The following is a 20532-nucleotide window of genomic DNA, read 5'->3' as shown; positions in this document are numbered from 1 at the left end:
GTAATATATTCTTTCAGAGCGGCAAACATCTCACTTCATCTTTAGTTTCTCAATGCCTATTCCCATACTTGACAGAGAGTAGAGGAAATATCCAGCAAACCTGATGTTTTCACCTAATCCCTTACCACTTCTGTCACGTCACCATTCTGTGTACTCACAATAAGTTCGACAACCTGTTTTCTGCATTAAGCAACTTCACTGCCATAGCTTTTCTAGAGGCCATTGTGAATTCATGACTAAATTAACCTAACAACATCCTTTGTACTGGACTCCTTATTCCTAACTTTTCCACACTGTTATCTATAGAGAAACACTCTAATAATATTATTTCCATCATAAAACTTTCCACTCAATCCCTTCCATCCACTAGATTCATCTTTTTCAAACTTATTTTTATTATTGTTTGGCAGAATCTCTTCTTCAAACAAAATATTAGGAAACAGTCCAATAAACACACAACTTCTCTGGCTGAAGGAGGGGTGGCAGGCTGTTCACCTGGTGTACCCCGAGCTACTCTGTGAGACCAGTATGCCTCTATGGAGCAGAGGACGGGAGAAAACCACTCCCTGGTGTCAGCTATAAACTCCCATGTGAGGGCTTTATGCTTTTCATTCAAGTTCAGCTGCTCGGCTCAAGACATCCTCTCTCTTCACCTCTCTAACCTCAAAGTCTCAAATGTCCACTTTCCAAACCAATCTTCAAGGCCTGTTTCAATCCCTATCTTCACCACAGAATGCCTTCCATGTTTACTCCAGTCCACTGATCTCACTTGTCTCTGAGCTCTCATACTCATTTTCCATACCTCAAATCCCAGTACTCAAGTATAAACTCTCATACGCAACTGCAGCTGCCATATAATTGTCTCATGTGTGTAAGCCTTATCTTCCCAACACAAGCAATCCTTTAGGACAGGTGAGTACTTTCAGAGCCTAACACAGACCAAGCACACAGCAGACATTTAGTTCTTACTACACTGAAACACACTGCTTCTTTTCCACCTGTAGATACATCTCTCCCCATATCCTTGGTTGCATTTCACCAAAGCTTTCTGATATTCCTTCTATACAACTCTCTTATTTACCTCTGATATTTAACTAAAGCTAATATCCATACCTCAAACTACTCATTCTCCCACGTTACTACTTCACATTCTTCTAGTGGGTGAGTCACTATGCAGAGATTTTACCGGGTTATCAACTTCCATATAAAGTTTCTTTATAATATTCAAACCCTTTTTATACATATTATCTCATCTGATCTTTGCCACTCTATGAGGTAAGCAGGGAAGGAATTAATACTACAATTTCACAAATGAAAAAAGGAATGAAGCTCCAATTCTAACATGTTTGCCCAGGGTGGAACAGCTAATGCGGAGCAGCAGCCGAGCAAAAATCTAAGAGTTCTAATTCTTAGTCCTAATATATTATGAATTTTAAAATGCCATTTTTTCCTGCTGCCTCAACATCCCTATAAGCAGGCTGTGAGCACCCCACTCAGACAGTCAGGTGCGCCAGTGTGATAAGGGTGGCTCCTGCCACGAGTTTCCCTTCCCACCGTCCCCTGACTGTGACCTAGTAACATTTAAACACACCAATGAAATCCCCTCATGCCTTTTCTTGTGCAATCCACCCGGACCCCCCAACAAAGGCACTTGCCCCTGGGTCCTTGTTCTCTCTCTCTGCTCCCCACCTACTTGGCCGAGCTAGCTCCCTTAGCACTCCCTCCTACGTGGCCCCCTCTCATTGCGAAGTGACTGTCTCTCTAGGACCCATGAATATAATAAACTTTTTTTTTTCTGTGTGCTCTCCTATCTCCTCTTGCAGCCACACCTGACTGACCACCTAAAAGAACACAAAATACCTGTGCTCCAGGAAGCCTCTCAGCACATATGTCTGCAGTAATAATAAACCTACTACTTGAACCACACCTCTGATCAAGCACAGATAGTTCCTACTCCTAACTTGATTACCATACCTAAAGAAAAGAGAACGTTCGCATATCTCAACTATCATTTTCTATTCAAAGAGGTCTTGGGTCTCAAATATATATATATATTTTTTGTGAGGAAGATCAGCCCTGAGCTAACATCCATGCCAATCCTCCTCTTTTTGCTGAGGATGACTGGCACTGGGCTAACATCTGTGCCCATCTTCCTCCACTTTATATGAGACGCCACCACAGCACGGCTTGACAAGCGGTGTGTTGGTGCGCGCCCAGGATCCGAACCCGGGCCGCCAGCAGCAGAGCACATGCACTTAACCGCTACGCCACAGGGCCGGCCCCTCAAATATAAATATTTTTCTTTTTTAGATTTTTTATTTATTTTCCCCCTAAAGCCCCAGTAGATAGTTGTATGTCATAGCTGCACATCCTTCTAGTTGCTGTATGTGGGACGCGGCCTCAGCATGGCCGGAGAAGTGGTGCGTCAGTGCGCGCTTGGGATCTGAACCCAGGCCGCCAGCAGCGGAGCGTGCGCACTTAACCGCTAAGCTACACGGCCGGCCCTCAAATATTTTTTTAAAAACATCTATGTGCTAGATATTCTGAGCCAAAAAGAAAGACATACTGGATCTGGTTACGCCACAGGGTAAATTAACAAATTTGAAGCTGTGAGTGCTTCCCAGAGTTTGAATTCCATTAGGATCCTAGATTTTCCAACTGCTCTCCAATTCCACTCAAGAAAAACTAATTACATTGTTCATACTAAAGTGACATTATCAGAAACATGACTATGGTTGAAGAGCTACTGAGATAAAATATCCTAACTACAAATTCAAGGTTGGGCACTGAAGTGTATGTTTAAAATACTAATGCTTTGGTAATCAGCAAATAAAAACACAAATAACACAGAAAAATAGCAACTAGAGCAGTAAGTCAGTCTAACAAATAATGAAGAACAGAAATCTATTAATTTATAAATTAAAGTACTGCATTTATTGCTTAATAGAATTCACCTTAATAATACTGTCTTTGTAATAAGAAAAATGGTAAATGTGATTCTCAGCCCACCCCCCATCCCTAAATACTGAGGCAATCACGTACGTTTAACTAAGACTTATGGAGAACTCTCACCATATGCTAGATGGAAGTACCAAAAATAGGACATGTATCAAACAGTCGTAGCATCTTAAATTTTAGAATTAGAAGACTCACAGTTTCTCTAATCAAACTGTCTATACAAGAAATTCCTTTACATTCTATAGTGTCTCTGATAGATGGTCATCCAGCCGCTAATGATAGGAAGACCACTATTTCCTGAAACAAACCATTCCATTATTGTACAGCACTAGTCCATGTGTGTGTACATATACATATGCTATTGGTTTCCCAGGGCCAAACAGAACAGAACTACTTCAATCTGAAAAAAAAAAAATAGCCCTCCATATATGGGAAGACAGCTGTCACACTTTGTTTTGTCTTCTTTAACAATAGAAACCTGCACTCTTCGATTACTGCTAGTATGAAATGTTTTCCACATTCCCCCTCCTGGGAATCCTGCTTGATATGCTTGCCAGTTTGTCAATGTCCCATTTAAAATGTGCCACGCCTAGCACTGTACACAACACTGCAGAAATGGTCTGACAAGCACAAAGTACAGAAGGAGCCTTCCTCTACTTTTAGTTGATATTAAGCCAATAAATCCCAAATCATCTTCACATGTCCTGCTGCCAAGCCAGGTTTTTCATGTTGTAGCTACTATACAACTTCCCGCCCTTTAAACAGAGGATCTAACATGTTGTATTCATCTTGCTAATTGTGGCGTAACATTCCAGTCTATTAAGATCACCTGGGATCTTAATTCCATCCCCTATCATAATTATTAGCAACATCTCCCGGCTTTCTCTCATCTTTGATTTCAATAAATAGGCCATTCTTCAGTATAGTATTTGGAAAAAAATGTTCAACAGGACTGTATCAAGGATAGAATCCTATGCCATAATACTGGTGACCTCTATTGAGGTACATAATCAACATTTTTCACATAATTGAGAAACCAGGTATGAGGCTTTAATAAAATCATGACTATCAATGCTGTAATCAAGATACATTGTGCTGACATTATTTCCTTTGTATACTCATCTGGAAACCCCAAGGAAAGAATATATGAACTTAGATTCTCAGTGAACCCATAATGGCTCCCAATGATCCCTGAATTCTTTTTCAAATGCTCAGAGGCCAACTGCTTGACAATTCATTCAAGGACTTGTTAAGGATGGCTATGGAGCTCAGCTGTCTGCAGTGTAGGATGTTTTCAAAAATGAGGTGCTGATTCATGATCAATTTTTCCATGCTGCATAGTTTTTAAGTTACTGATATTGTCCTGAAACTAAGTCTGAAAGTTCCTTCCGACCCCAGGATAGAAGTCATCTGGATTATCCAGACTTTCAAAAAGCAACAAATGTCCCTTATCACTTCACTTATCTTGAACAAATATCTCAGAATGAGTTACGGCTCTAGCCTTTTCAGCTGGAACTGCCTTTTCCTTGCTGGTTAACAGAAATAGAGTGGAGAAGCTCTGCCTTTTCTCCCTATTACACCATTTTGCTCAAGAAATGAGTGTCTCTTGCTTTGATTTAAAGCCTTACAAGTTGTTTAAAATAATTTTAAAAGTCTGACTTTATTATGAGTTTCTGCTTTCTTGGCATTATTCTTAAGATATCATGCTGCTTTTTGTTTTCGTTCTTAATCCTATGCCCCTCCTTCTATCTTCCACATACAGTATTTTAAAATCGGAGTTTAACACAGAGGTCTCCATGCAGCCACACTAGTTTCTAGTCACCATTTCTTTTACTACTTTTGGTTATAATTGTCTGCCAGTGCCACAGAATGTTAGAGCTAGAAGAAACCTTAACTGCAGTCAGTATTTCAATTTTCAAAAGTGTTTAGCCTTTAAGGGATTTAAGTATACCTCAGACACAAAAGGGTCAAAAATAGCCTTTATCTGTGAACTTATCCTTTTACCTTGTGCCTCGTGATCAAAAGCCTTAGAATCAGAGATGACTTTAAACCACGGCTCTACCACTTACTGGAGGGCAGATTTTCTTAAAGAAATTAAAGCTCAGTGAGGTTATCTGTAAAATGGGCACAGTAATACTGATCTTACAAGGGTATTGCGGGTTTTAACGAGATAATATAAATACCTAGCCCAGCACCTAACACACACTAGGTGAACAGTAAATGTTTGTTTTCTTCCTCCACAAGTCTCATTTTTTAAAAAAAAATCCATTTCTAACTATAGTTTGGGAAAAGATACAATATCTCAATAGCCTGAGAATTTGCTTACCTACATATAGAATTTACTAATCTCTTTAGTTCTGAATTTGCTCTTTCAAGAAAGGACAAAATGGTCCACCACTAAATTCAATGACAAAGAGACCTAGAGAATTGTGCTTTTCACCAATATTGTATTCAATATATTAAGGCCGAATATCCAGTGACAAGAGAGACAGTCTACCTGGGAGAAGACAAAGTCAAGCTGGAGACTCTCCCTCTGTGGTCCCTAAACCTCAGCTACATTTACTCATTTTCTAGCAAAACTTTTGGACAACAAAGCTAGAAATACTGTACTAGAAAATAGCAGAAATACAACTGGAACAGAAGTCAAGATTCTAGTCCTCACTTTGCTACAAGGTATAAGAAAGTCATTCAACCTTTCTGGGCTTCAGTTTCCTCATTTCTAAAATACCACTAAGGAATGAGGGAGGTGGAGAGATGCTCAATTATCTTTAAGTTACCTTAGTTAACAAAAAGTTCATTAAGGCTTTATCTCACCACATACTGATATAAGCCACTTGTGGTTCAACAGGTTTTCTTTGCCACAATTTGCTCAGGCACGAGGTAGTGAAATGACAAGCATTATGAACATCCAATCTTATCTAGTATCTAGATCAAAAGAATATAGAAGAGCCCACATATACATATGATCCAGTATCAGGTCAGGTTCTCCTTTTTACTGCCAATCCTTACTATGTCATCAACAAGTACTTAATGTAGCACTGCAGAACCTCTGACCCATATTTCTGCTTTCATTTATAACAGTAAAAACACAAAATTCCTTTATAGATAGACTTTAGCAGCAAAACCAAAGGGCTACAACTGGTGAGCAATAACCTCGAAGACCCTTTCAAACTAAAATTCTACCATTTTGTAAATCTACGTTATTTCTACAAGATCTATGTATAGCACTTTTTCCCTATCTTCCTTCTTGATCAAGCTTCCTTTTCTTTTTTCTCTTCAACTTCCTTTTATGTCTGCTCCAATATTCCTTAAGTATTACTTGTTATATATTCCCTGATTTAGATTTGAAAAGCAGATGATTAAAACTCTATTTTCCCTTGCTCCTCTATCCTGAAATCTCTCTCAAAGATGCCCTTTTAAAAATTAATGTGGCTCTACATTGAATACTTCTTAATCTTCCATGAAAAAACTTAAAAATAGGCAACGATACTGTTATGTCATCATTAACAAATCTTAAAGGTCATGCTATACATCACCTAATGGGTAAAAGCAACTTAGTAGTTCAGAACCTAGATCACTTGTACAGGGTACAAGATGTAAGTTCCTCATAATGAATTCCAATCTATAAGGAGCAGTATTAGAAGATTTTAGAGAAATAAAATTACAGGAGTAAATCTGACTTCTCTGAAAAAAGAAATAACCAAACACGGGAGGCATATGTATATGTATACACACAGAAATATGTGTGTGTGTATAAGTGTATAACTATGTGCATATGTTATTTTAAGATGCCTACTAGGGAAATCCAAGTTAATAAAACATATATCGTAAAGGAAAACTGTTATTTGTATTAAACTTCAAGTCAATTTTCTACTTTTAGTAGCTCTGGAAAAAAGTCTGGTGTAAGAAGTTGATTCTACTGGATAAAGCTAGGTTTTTAAATTAAATGTCAATTATTTTCTCTGGTCCCCAGTTTCACCAATAATGAAGAACTGGCCCTCCTATTCCTGGTTCTGCTACATCCCCAGGTTTCATTCTTTAAATCCCCAAAGAAGTAAAGGAAGGTAAGAGAGTCAAGGTCTTTAAGGGCCAGCAACATCTTATCCTCAAATCTGAACTTCCTTTGTGTCAAAATTAGCATAAAAATGTTAATTTCCACTAAAATTGACGAAGAAATATCCATCCATTTAAGTAAAAGCATGATCTGTTACTACATGTGATGATTAGGGCCAAAAATAAATCACATTACTGGCCAATGCAAGTTAATTACAGATTTAGATAGGAATGGTCCCTCCATGTTCTGAATTCTTTAATTAAGGAGATGTAACTTCTGAAGTTCATTTTATCTAGGGCTCTTTGGCTACCAGAGTACACTGTGAAACCAGGCAGTTCTTTTTGAGCAAAACATCTTCCACTTTCCTCACTTAGTTAAAACAATAGATATTCTTAAACCACCAGTACGATTAGTTGTTAACTTTGCTCTTAAAAGCACTTAAAACAGGATTTCTGCTTTTCTTTCAAAGTCAAACTCAGAATCCCAATAAGGAAACAAAAAGTAAGTATGTAGGGGGTACATGTATTGAGTTCCTACTACAATTCTAACTAATGAAACGTTAGGTTAGAGGCTCAGCCTGGAACTCAGGATTTCCAGCTGAGACCAAACCACAGAAACACATTATGCTGAATACATTACCAAGGAAAGAGGTTCCCCCTAATGAACCCTTAAGTTGTCCCTAACATTCTCATTTTATAAAATCAAGGATGAAGCCTCCCAGCTTCAAGAACTGGTTTCACTCAATTTACCTTGTATAATTTTTTTTGTTTTTCTGTTCTTATCACCCAGACCCTTCCCATACCTCCTAAGAGTAACACGAGGATGGATGGTGGAGAACTTTTAGTCCCTTGTTCTTGAGCTAGCCATTACATTCTGTCAAAGTTGACTACTAATAATTTTTTCAAGCCCTGGTAATAGTTGTCGTGAAAATTTAGAGCAAATATTTTCCCATAAATTTAACAAAATTAAACAGTACCATTGTCCTGGGAGGGAAACATGAAATAATCAAAAAGTACTAAAAAGTGAATGGGACACAAAGTAAAAGATCTGAACTTTCAGGGCTCATTTATAACAGGGATACACAGGCACTTACTGCTCGTTCTCCCCTTCTAGAGACAGTCAAGTACCTCGTCTCCCATTCTTAGTGACTTAAAAACTCAAAGCCAAAAGAAGTTAATGAAAATAGAGCTATTTCATTAGCTTCATTAAAACTACTCCAGGGCATTGCTCCCAATTCCAAATTGCTATCTTCTCCATCATTTTCTATACCTTAATTCAGCAAACATTTGTCAAGCACCTATTATGCTAGGAAATAAGGTAAAATCTGAAAACAAGTAGGCCTAGATTAACTGCATTACCTGTAGAAATCAGGGTACATTTTTGGTTTTTGTAACATGGCAATCTTCTTAAAACAAGTGGGCACATCTACTAGAACATAAACTCTTCAACATGAACAAAATTTAAAATCTTTGGTTTCAGGAGAAGAAAATTCAATTATGTAAAGTTCAAATTTCCTCATAGACTTCAGTGGCCTCCAAATCATGTAAACTCTTTAAATAAAAAAATTATCCCTGAAAATGAAAGACTAAACACACCTACTCGGAGTGCTCAGCACATAGCTAGTCAACACATGTTTGTGAAATAAAACTATAAGTTGTATTTGTCACCAAAATACATTCTCTGAGGCACATATGAACTAGCTGGACACCCATCTGCTCCCATATTTTCTTATGGTTCATTGCTAATAACTAGACCCTTGGTTCTCAAATATCAGCGAGATTTAGAATCACCTGCAAAGTTTGTTTGAAAAGCAAATTCGTTGACCACCCCACCCCCCCCCCGGCCCCCCGAGAAATTACAGTTCCAGACACTGGATCCTGCATTTATAATAATGCATCATTCAAGTGAATCTAAGTCAGGTGGTCAGAAGATCATGCTCTCAGTAACATAGGCTTACCCTCACAACGGGCAAGGGAAAAACTCTGGGTTGTAATTGATATCAGTTAAGAGAATAGAAGAATCTATTTCTAACCTAAATTATAAATTACTCAATGCTCTTAATTAATCATAATTCACCAACTAATGCTTAATAGGGAAGACAAAATATAAGTCAAATAACTTGTTTTGATAATGAAAACTGTCATTCAACCCACCAAAAACAGCCATTTTTCTGAAATACTTAAGATATTGTCAATGTTTAGAAAAACAGTAGGAACAAAGCAAGTAGGGACTGTAATCCAGAAAAACACTTATATAATTGCACTGTAAGAATTTTAGGGGAAAAAGTACCACACTCAAATTACTCTTTGACTAGGTTACTGCGCTGTCAATATAGGAGCCACTAGCCATATATAGCTATTTAAATTAAAATTAAGTAAAATTAAAAATTCAGTTCTTCAGTTGCACCAGCCATATTTTAAATGCTCAAGAGCCACACATAGCTAGTGGCTTATTGGATAGAACAGATATAGAACATTTCCATCATCACAGAAAATTCCATTAGATAACTCTGGTTTAGAGGTAATGGATATCTAAATAAAACATGTAATCTCTGATCTTCTGAATCAGAGAGCTCTATCTGGCAATTTCCAATTTTAAATATATCTACTTCAGGCAGTAACTGTTAAAACAAGAACCCTAGCATAATTTTTCTGAAATTTGTTCCAAGAAAGGTCATTAAAAAGTGATAACACTTATTCATTTCAGATTATCAAAACAGAAATATTTAACTAAAGAGGTCTGAAAGTATCAAAGGCACTAAAACCACAACTAGGTTTTCACCATATCAGAATCAATGAAAAGAGTTTAATTTCTAGAAAACAAAAGGTATTAGGTAAAAGACTGGTCCAGAAAGATTAAAATACTTAATAAGACTAGTTCTCCAAATACTTCAGAAGTATCTATTTATATGCAGAACTGCTTTATAACTGATTTTAAAACAACTTTACCACAATTAATTCAAATTAGTGACATTTTACTATCTTATTTTTAATTGCTTTCCACCAACTTCACACGAAAAACACCTATAAATAACATAACCACAACCAGATTTACTTAAATATAATTTTGTAAGTGAAAGACCATTAACCCAAAATCCTGAGCAAATCTTGGTTTTAGCAGAAAAGTAGACATAAAAGTTAAGCAAACAACTTGCAACTTAAAATTCTCTCTCTCAACTGCATCAATATCTAGTTTAAAATGACGCTGTATAATAAAACGCAAAAGCTTGGGCAAGATGCTGAAGCATGAGAAGTAACTCCCAATTTAAGGAAAAGATAGCCTTATTACAAAGTAGAATTAAAACTTCAGACTCACAACTGTGTACTAATTCAGCTTTGAACCTACCTTCCCTTAAAGAAGACAGAAACATCATGTTTACTAGAGTTCTTTGAGAAGAGTTCAAGTGTACTCAAATATGATCTCTAAATTACAGAAGACAGTTACAATTCTAATCAGAAAGTTTTACTCCATGGAAGAATAATTTTATAAAACCATCTAACAAATTTAACCTAATACTAAAATAAATGTACAAATGTGAATGGGTCACATTGATGATTACAGAGTTTTGGTAGTTAGCATAATATGCCTGCATATTTTAGATTCCTTATGATTATCTGTTTACATGAGGACCACCACAAATCTGAGTTAGCAAAGAAAAGCAATAACCAATCGTTATTAAAAACTGTATAAAAGGATCTTAAAGAGAAAAGATTATAGTAACTTACCTGCAACACTAGTGATTGTAACTGGAACTCCTTGCACTTGAACGCCTGCAGCACCCAGGTTGGCAACACTCACTGTCTGAAGGTTAGGCACTGATGCAAGCTGGGCAGTATTCAAAGTTATTGGGGCACCAGCAACAGCCACAGGCGCAATCTGAGCAAGAGTTGTGCCACCACTTGAAGACACTGGGGTGATGGTTAATTGTTGGGATAACCCAGCATTCTGAACTTGCAGATTTGAAAGACTCTGAATATTCTGAACCTGTACAGTTTGCCAACTGATCTGCCCTGAAGGTGTTAAAGTTGGAGCCCTGATAAGCACCTGAGTCGGATTTACTGCTTGAAGTTGAACATTCTGCAAAGGCTGCTGCTGGATGGTCTGAATTGTCTGCCCTGACTGGAGTTGAAATGACTGTGGTGGAATAGCCTGAATAATCTGTTGCTGAGGCTGTTGGATCTGGATCTGTTGTAAGATAGGCTGGCCTACAATTTGCACCTGCTGAAGAGAATTCGACTGATCCTGTGTATTCTGTATCCCATTAGACTGAAGCTGACTGGAGCTCTGGGCTTCAGACTCAGTAGCAGCAGGTGTTTGAGATTCTTCAATAGTGCGTTCAGAACTACTGGCTGATGTACTTGCATACTGGCCCGTATCTGCTGAGCTCACTAACGTGTCACTGCTCGTCAGAGATGTTGAAGCAGTGGTTGTGCAGGTAGTAGAGGAGGAGGGAGATTCTGGCATAGTACTGGCAGAAGCACTGGTGGTGGTGGGCGTGGAAACTAACTGACTCCCATTGGAAGTCCCACTATCAGTAGTAGTAGCAGGCTGGCCAACCTGCCCAGTCCCTCCTCCAGCAGCCACACTGTTTATCACTGGCAAAGCTAAAGTCACTCCTCCAATGTTAATTGGTAGGGTTGTTACAACTTGAGCCTGAGTACCAGGAAGGGTCTGTAATTGCAGTGGTATTGACACACCAGGTCTAATTTGGACTGGAACTGTCTGATTTGTCAGGTTTTGAGCAAGAATATTCCCAGAAGCTGTCCTGTTAGCAGCCGTGAGTATAGCTTGATTATTACCTGCAGAAATGAGCTGAATTTGACCCTGCAAATCCTGGAGAGATGAACTACTAGTTGGATTGATTTGAATCTGCTGGCCTTCCACTGTCTGAAGTTGTGGAATCACTTGGTACTGTATACTACCGCTTGGATTTTGTACTTGTATGACTTGAAATTGACCAGGCGTGGAAGAATTACCTGATTTAGTTTTTGTAGGAGATGCACTCCCATTATTACTGCTGGAAGAACTAGATGAACTAGAAGCTGGTTGAGAAACGTTATTTTCTTTTGAAGCAGGAGGAGTGGAGGCAACAAGTTGCCAAGCGTTTCCAGCAAGTTGTGTTGTTACCAGTTCTAGCTGTTGTGGCTGATTTTGAAGTTGCACCAATCCTTGGCTTGGATCTATAATAATTTGTTGTTGTCCAGTTGCTTGATTTTCACCAGGAGTCCCTATTTTGCTGCAAGTAGCTGCCAGTAAAGCCAGAGGAGAGGGCTGAGAGTCCTATCCAAAAGGGGATGGTAAAGGAGAGGTGGGAAAAAAAAAAGTGGGCGGATTTAGTGGAGGCCAGTAGTTGGGAGGGGTTTATTTATTTATTTTGACAGCTCTACATTTCAGAACTTACTCAGGAAGTGGCAGAAATCAAAAAGAAATATTAACAAAAGCAGTAAGATAAAGTAATAAGGAAGCAGATCCTGCAATATAAAGTTTAAATAAAAGGAAATCTCTAACAAACTTTCTTCAAGTGTTATTTTCCTAAACTCAAAACGCCCTTGACAAAATACACACCGTTTTCTTATAGTCTGAGTTCCTGATGTAATTTTAAACAGTGTTATCCCTCAAACATGTGAAATCTTTATGAATTTACAATTTAACTTCCTCACTCCCAGAAAGATGCTTTGAGTGGATAAACATTTTTATTGTTTTTCACTTCTGGGCATTTAAAGGGCATAACTCCCTCTCTCCCCTTACGTTTCGTGATGCATTTTTTTTACATGTTCGCTTTTACCTGGGAGCCTGAGGTTTTGGGTTTTTTATTGTTATTCTCTGGCTCAGAGGTTTTCCCTCCTTCGGTAGCCATCGCCGCTGCCGCCGCCGCCTCCTCCTCCTCCTCCTTCTTCTGATCTGCAACAAACCCCCACCACCACCACACACACACACGACAACAGGTTATTAGGATTATTATTATTCGTCTTCCCCGTCTTGTCTTCTCCTCCTCCCCCCGAACATTAATCTCCATAAACCCGCGATCCACGCACACCGGCAAGGGGTGGGGGAAAAGGAGGGAAGGGAGGAGGGGGATATCACAAAACGTGGTTTGAAACCCGACCCATCGGCTCCAGAGCAACACCCAGAAGGTTGTTCTCTCTCAGACATTAAGACAAAACACAACCCTCCTTCCCTCCCCCTGATTCCCTCCCTCCCTCTCCTCCTCCCCTTAAAGCATCTCGGCGGCCCCAGGGGAGGGGGGAGAACCGAGCAGGGTCTGAGGAGGGAGGGAGCGAGGGAGGCGGTGAAGGAGACCGAGGGGGGTGGAGAATACGTACCGCTCATCCCGCATTAACAGGACAAACCCTCAGACGGAGACACTGGGATAGAGGTGGGTGGGGGTGGGGGCGAGGCGGGAGGAGAGGCCGGTCCCGCCCGCCCGCGGTGGCTCGGAGGAGGCTGTAGCTGGCACAGGCTCTGCCTCTTTTTCCGCGAATGGCCGCCGCTGGGCTGTGGCGTAGCAGCTCCTCTCCGCCCGAGCCCGGCTGACTCGCCCTTGATTGACAGCGGCGGCGCGCGGCGCGGGCGGCGGCGCGGGTCGGGGGCGGGGCCAGGGCGGCGCGAGCCCGGCCGACTCCCCACCCCCCTCGGCCTCTCTCTGCCGGAGCCGCCGACTCTCCACCCCTTCCCCCAGCGGATTGGCCGCCGACCTGCCGGGGGCCGGGGCGCTGGGGCCGCCTTCTCTCCACCCCCTTTCTCGGGGTTATTCTTTCTGCAGCTTTTCTTTTCCTCTCTTGGCTCCTCCGGCGCTCTTTCTCTCGGCGTTCTAGCTCACGCGCGCTGCCGGTAGGCCCTCCATACAGCCAAACTTGTTGTCTCAGGATATCCCGCCCCCTACTCATTTCCCAGCGCCCTCCCCTCAAAATCCCGCTCCAGCATCCCTCGGAATTGCCACTAAAGAAAAAAATAGGGCTATCGCTCAAGGGGAGCGAGAGGGGAAGATGAGGGAGCGCGCAGATGACCGACGACTCCGCTTGCCAGGTGAACTGTCCGCTGCCCTCACGCAGGGAGCATGGCTTTCCTGAGGCGCATCCGGACCCGGGCGCCCTTTTTCCCTGGCTCGGTCCCCATTGGCTGAGCTCCTAGTGACGCGCGCTGAGTGGTGGGAGAAAGGGGGCGGAGCGCTGCCGCAAAGGCTGTCGGCCCTTGTAGTTTCTGGCAGCGGCGGCGGGCCTCCCCCCCTTCAAGGCACCGCCTTCCCTCCCGCCCCCGACCCAGGCCAGGCTGCAGAGCGGAAAGCTGCCCGAGGGGGCGGTGGCAGCAGGGCGTGGCCGGGGCCGAGTGGGAGTTGAACTGAGCGAGGGGGAGGGGGAATGGGTGTTGTTTGCCTGGGCCTATCCGCCGCGCGGGGCTGCCCAAACCACCTCTGCCGCCGCCTCCTCGGCTCCAAGCCGCTCCCCGCGGGGCGAGCTCACACCCGGAGCGCTCGGCGATTGAGCGGGCGGCGGCGTGGGGAGGCGGGGTTTGCTGTCCTCCGGGTTTGAATGAACCCGGCTTCTTGGAGCAGCAACTTCGCCTTTCCTTTCTTTGCTCATCTCCCCCCCTCAGGCCTCCCGCTTCAAATCCGAGGCCTACTTTCCCACAGAGAAGGATCTTCCATTTTATTTCTTGTCTCTGGCTAACTGCTGGAGCAGAGAAATGACCCACCTTCTATGGTTGCATCGTGTTTTGCGGAATCGTCCGCGTGGTTGGCGGACTTCTCACTCTTAGTGGTCTCACAGGATTCTGGAGGCAAAGAAAAGCCCACCTCCCTTTGGGTCAGCCCGTCATGGTTCAGCATAAGCGTCTGGGCAGGTGGAAATGACATCTGGCTGCACAAAGCATTTTATTGTCAAATACGCTTGAGCAGTCTCCTGACCCCAGCTTTCCTCCAAAGTCCTGAAGTCAGGATGATGCCATGGAATATAATAAGCACCTGATTAAGTGTACCAAAGGTGGAAGTGAATCGGTAATGTAAACATTGGCCATGGGGACGAGGGGTCCTTACACACCCAAGCTCACAGCTATCCACACCCTTTTTACCTGGGCTCTACACACAGCCTTGAGAGTTTTTGTCTCCTGCCTGAGGCCTGACATGTTGCAAGAGTGAGGAAGTCCCAGGTGCTGCACTTGATTGGCATTTCCTTTGCTTGTTAAAGTAATTGCAACAACAGTTCATGACAAAGCCAGCAATGCAGCAAGGCAAAGCAATTCGAATAAAGAATTACATGGTATTGTGTACCCCTTCTTAAAAAATGAGCCTAAGATCCTTAAATAACCTGCTTTCTCCCCACAATATGGAAGGCTCAAAAGTGCGTCTTGCATTTACAGATATACTGTCTATCCTCTTGGTTTTTTTTTTTTCCCAATTCGCTATGATGAATGAAGACATTTTGCAGTCTTTTGAACTGAGGCATTCCTTATAGTTTTCTTACGTTACAAAACCTGCTTCAGAGGGGCAGTGTCACTGGCTATGAACCACAAGTTAGAAAAAGAATGCTTATCCATTCAGCATGGATCTACCAAGTGTCCTAAATATTCTGTGCTCTATAGATAACACTGGTATTCATGAAACATAGTGTAGGGAAGGAAAAATAATTTTTCCTCTACCCTTCTGAGTTCTTAGCTAAGACCATTGTAATAAATGATTAATGAGAAAAACAAGCAAAATATTGTTAACATATATACCTCAAGTATACATGGGAGATACCTGGGGAAAAATGAATAACTCTCCAAGATGGCTTAGAATCAGGCTTAAATATCATCTTAATAGGGAAAAGGGAGAGGGGATGTAAGCCTCTTAGGAGAGAGTAAATAATTTTTAGGAAAGATGAATGGGCCGGTAGGAAAATACATGGGAGGTATGATAGTGTGTGACAAAGTTGTCTGGGTGTGGTATAAAATTCTAGTCTCTCCTGTGATGAGTCAATCTTCCCTGGTTGATAAAAGTCCCTGGGAGGGGATTTATGACAATTGAGTTCCTTTTGGAGGATCAGTCTTTAGGAAGATAAGGGAAATTGAGAGAAAACCTCTCCCTGCATTTGCTATTTTTCAAATGCTTACAGCTCAAAATAATCAATATGCCGAAGTGGCATATTTTGAGGTAGCGTATTCTGCTTCCCTTCAGTAGTTAACAAGCCCTGCTTTTTATGGTGGCCCAAAAGCTGCCGATCCTTGGCTGAGCCGTGAGACCTGGGGCAGGTGACCTAAATTAATCAATTCTCAGCCACCGTCATTTTGTCTGTATAATAGAAGGTTTAGCTAGATGAGATGGTTCCAAAATTACAGTCATTCTTACACCACCTTCCTAATTTAAGCTATGTACCACCTATACTATGATTTACTGAATATTTTTCTTTAAACCAATTTACTTTTATTCCTAATGTAATTAATTTAAGAAGTTGATGTCACCATAGTAAGTAGAAAGCCAGTATCAATTGCTATAGAGGTAAGTATAAATATAAATTCAGCAAAATTCTCAGCCTCTGGCCTGAGAGGGTGGTCTCTTCATGGAGGAAGCAGTTGGCTTAAAAAGGTTCCTTCCTACACTCATATTGCCCATACAACAATGGCTTTCAAATGTTTTTTTTAGCATGAGCCACAGGAATAAATATATTTCATATCATGACCCAATATATATACATACACACAGAGGACATGAGCATTTTTATTCAAAATATTTATTCAAAAATATTTTTATTCAAAATATTTATTCAAAATATTCAAAATATTTGAATATTTTATTCAAAATATTTTATTCAAAAATATTTAACAACCTTGCGCACTGACCACTCAGATCAAACACATCAAACCTCAACGCTCTAACAGTGTCCTAAAGGCCTCCTGCCATGCATTACCCTTGTAGTTGTTGGGTGGAGAGCTCCAGAGGGTGGGGGAACAACGTTGGGCATGGGGAGGGGACTCAGACACTGGTTATTTGTCCAGGAGTAACAGCTTTTAGAGCCGTATCAATATGTATTAGTTGAATATCACCCAATTATGTTAACTGAAACAAAACTTCAAGAAAAAATACTTAGTCTTCCTACTCTCCCCTCTCTCCCTCCTTTGGAAAAAATTCTAGTAGCAACCCAGACTTTGAAAAAATGGAGTCCTATGGACTTTTTCTTTTCTCCCTCCCACCTTTGTGGAGCAGAAAGTTCATATTTCTAACTACACTGCAGAACAAGTCTAGAATCTAGGTAGACTTCCTGTGCATTGCTCTGCATACCTAAAAGAACTCTCAGTATACATTTGGAAAAATGCTGCTGGAATTTTCCACAGGTCTCTTTCAGATAAAAAATATCTACTGGTCTCCACTTTCTAGGACCTGGCATTTCTCAACTGACCGTTCATTCAATCAACAACTCTTGAATGCTCACATAATCATACTGAAACCACCACTCCTTCTCCCCCAGTGCACGCCCTTAGCTCTTTGAGGGCAAAGGCCAGGGTTTTTCACCCCCCACAGTGCTGAGAATACATTTGGTAAGACTTGAATAAATACGCTTATGGACGAATGTGATGGAAACAGCTCCAGAGGATACTTATATTACACTATCACAGGAGAAGAAACGGAGGCCCAGATGTGACAGGTGACTTGAATGAAAGGAAGGGACCAATTTTGTGTGTCTCCATCAGGAAGCTGCTTGTTGAAATTGTTCAACTGCTCCACTTTGTCTTTGGGAAGCAGAAAGCAGAAGGTTTGGAGAGGCCACACACCAGAGAAAGGTCCAAGTTTAACATCCACCTGTGCTCCCAAGTGCATTAACTGGGAGTATAGCCAACCAGGAATTAGACACAGGCTTGGTGAGCATATTTTGTTTAGAACAAGTAGCTTCGTTAGTACATCTAGGAGCACGCATAGTTCCTATCATAATAAAACCCTGATTGTGTACAAAATTACATTAAAAAACAAATTCCTTAAATACCAATAACAGTTTTCAGGAAGTGGAGAAAGTTTTAGATATTTAATTGTAATTGGGACCCAAATACAGAACATTCATATGGAAATAGGTAAAAGAGGTAACTATGCATGTGTAGGCCTTTTAAGAATGATAAATAATGTTTGTAACTGACACTGTCAAGTAGTCAATAAAGATAGACCCTCAGACTGCTTGTGTTTCTCCAGGAAGAGTTGATGGCATTGCTGTTCCTTATGTGCACTTAGCTCCTTCAGGGATCGTTCATGTACAACTTCAGAAGATTTGCTTCGTGATTTTTAAATGTGTAAAGTTTATGATTTTAACCCAGTGACGTTTATTAATTCACATTAGAACATAATTAATAGCTATTGGCAGCTATTGAACACCAATATTTTAAATCAATTTATATGTGTAAAGGAGTATAATGGGGCTCATGGCTGCCACAAAACAAAAGATATTTGGTCAGTGTGGAAGTTGGGACATAGATAAATTAATTTTATTAAGACTATGTATAAAATTAGTGATTAAACATCATGAAAATATAGAGCACAAATGCCCAGTGTGTTTGCAATTGTAACTTTCCAAAGCAGGCCAATTCCATATGCTCAATTTATTATATTCTTTTATTAATAATCTTTCTTTGGATTTTTGTTTAAAGAGTATAAGCACTAGAATCAAACTACTGGGATTTAAATTCTGGTCTGCCTGTTACTACAAGTGCAGCCTTGGACAAGTGACTTGAACCTCTCTGAGCCTCATTCCTCAGTCTATAAAATGGTGAAGATGATAATATTACCATCTCATGGGGTTGTGTCAAGAATCAAATGAGATTAAAAGTTCTTAGGATAGCTCTGGCACATGGTAAACTCTCATTAAATGTTACCTATCATTTTTATCACTATTATTAATATTACTAAGATATGTTAGTTGCAACAAGCCAAAAACAAAGGTATATAAGTAAAAACCCTCTCTCTTTCTGTCCACCTCTGTTCCAAACACAAAATTCATCAATAAAAACTGATTGGCAAATCCTTTCTCACTTTTCTCTGGCTGATACAAATTATATATATACATTATATATATATAATGTGTGTGCATATGTGTGATTCTTTAACGTAAAATTTTGTGCACATGCACACAAACATACAGATGTATGTATACAAACTTGCCTTTTTTACCTTATTATATAATAGCCATATCTCCAGATCAAAAAATATAAATCAAAATCACTGTTTTCATAGAATTTACTACTCTTATGGTATGAATATATTTTATTCAACAAAAATACTCCTTTCAAGTTGTTTACTGTTTTTACCCTACCATAAATAATTTGCAGTAAACTTACTTGTACTAGTACTTGCAAAGATATTCTTTTATGTTTGTATTTTTATTTTAGTGGAAAGATTTCCACCAGTGGGATTGCTGTCACAAAGTGTATGCATATTTAAAATTTTAATATATACAGTAAGATTACTATACAAAAAAGTTATTTTATTTCACATATTCACCTGGTAAGTATGAGAGTGCTCATTTCCCTGTAATCTCACCAGCACTGATTGTTTCCAGCCTTGCAAATCTGATAGTTGAAAAGTGTATTTACCTGACTGCTAGAGAGGTTGAGGCTCTTTGCATTTGCTTGATGGCCATGTGCATTTCCCACTGCAGCAAATTGCCCATTCCTATCCTTGCCTCCTTAATTTCCCATAGTCTTGTTTGTCTTTCTCTTATCAATTTCTAGGAGCTGAGTGTATATGATAATATTAAGCGTTTGCTTGTCATTTGTATTGCTAATATATTTTTCCCAATCTATTGTTTTTGTCTTTTGCTGTATATTCAGTATAATATACTTTGAACCCTATTTCAGAAAGGATAATACCAACCTGAATGAAGGCTTTTCATAGTTCATTAAAATACGTTTGTATATAGGAATGAGGTACCTTTTGTACTATCTAGGTAGAATTGTTTTCTCCACTAGAGTAGGAGTGAATTATTATCTCCCCACCCACCTCCTACCCCTCCACAACCCACCCCTCCTCTGTTCCTTACACACATAATCCTAAATGCCTAAAAGAGTGCCTGGACCATGGTAAGCATTCAATACATATTTATTGAGTCAATGAATTTTAAAGTGTCAGTACCTAATCTATACAAATAAAATAAAGTCACCCTGTCACAGAAAATGGCTGGAATTATTTTTTTAATCAAATTTGGAAGATATTTGGAATGATCTGAATTAAAACATAGACTATGAAATTCACCAGGAGTGAGGGCAGAGGCACGTATACCCGAGGGAGCACCTCAAATATTATAAGCAGTTATTCTCCCTAGAAGCTGTAGGCATTGATTTTTAATGATGGTTATGGATTCTCTCAACTATACCAAGGGCAGCTAGTAATAATAATATTCAGGTCTATTTCCTTATTTATTTTCATTGATAACATTTTTCTTTTCACAATGACCTGAGTCATATGTAATAAAATAGTAAAATATAAGTTGAAAAAAAATCAGGGCCTGATTTCAAAATATACTACAAAGCTGTAGTAACCAAAACAGCATGGTACTGGCACAAAAACA

At 40.1% G+C, this 20532-nt stretch overlaps 1 protein-coding gene across 2 annotated transcripts in view; it reads right to left on the bottom strand.

Moving 5' to 3' along the window:
- The window catches only part of SP4 (Sp4 transcription factor), a 74435-nt gene extending 60353 nt beyond the window's left edge, over window positions 1–14082 (bottom strand). Inside the window, exons 1-3 of one of the 2 annotated variants that reach the window (XM_058526927.1) lie at window positions 13336–14082; window positions 12798–12913; window positions 10738–12292 (exon numbers count right to left, since the gene is read on the bottom strand). In XM_058526927.1, the coding sequence (XP_058382910.1) occupies window positions 10738–12292; window positions 12798–12913; window positions 13336–13342 (1678 nt within the window). In that variant the 5' untranslated portion in view covers window positions 13343–14082. The remainder of the gene's footprint in view (window positions 1–10737; window positions 12293–12797; window positions 12914–13335) is intronic. The other variant, XM_058526932.1, reaches the window with a different exon arrangement.
- Between the last annotated feature and the right edge of the window lie 6450 nt (window positions 14083–20532).

The sequence above is a fragment of the Diceros bicornis genome, chromosome 3, assembly GCF_020826845.1.
Source record: "Diceros bicornis minor isolate mBicDic1 chromosome 3, mDicBic1.mat.cur, whole genome shotgun sequence".
NCBI classification, from domain to species: domain Eukaryota; kingdom Metazoa; phylum Chordata; class Mammalia; order Perissodactyla; family Rhinocerotidae; genus Diceros; species Diceros bicornis.
This window is presented reverse-complemented; position numbering and strand designations above follow the sequence as displayed.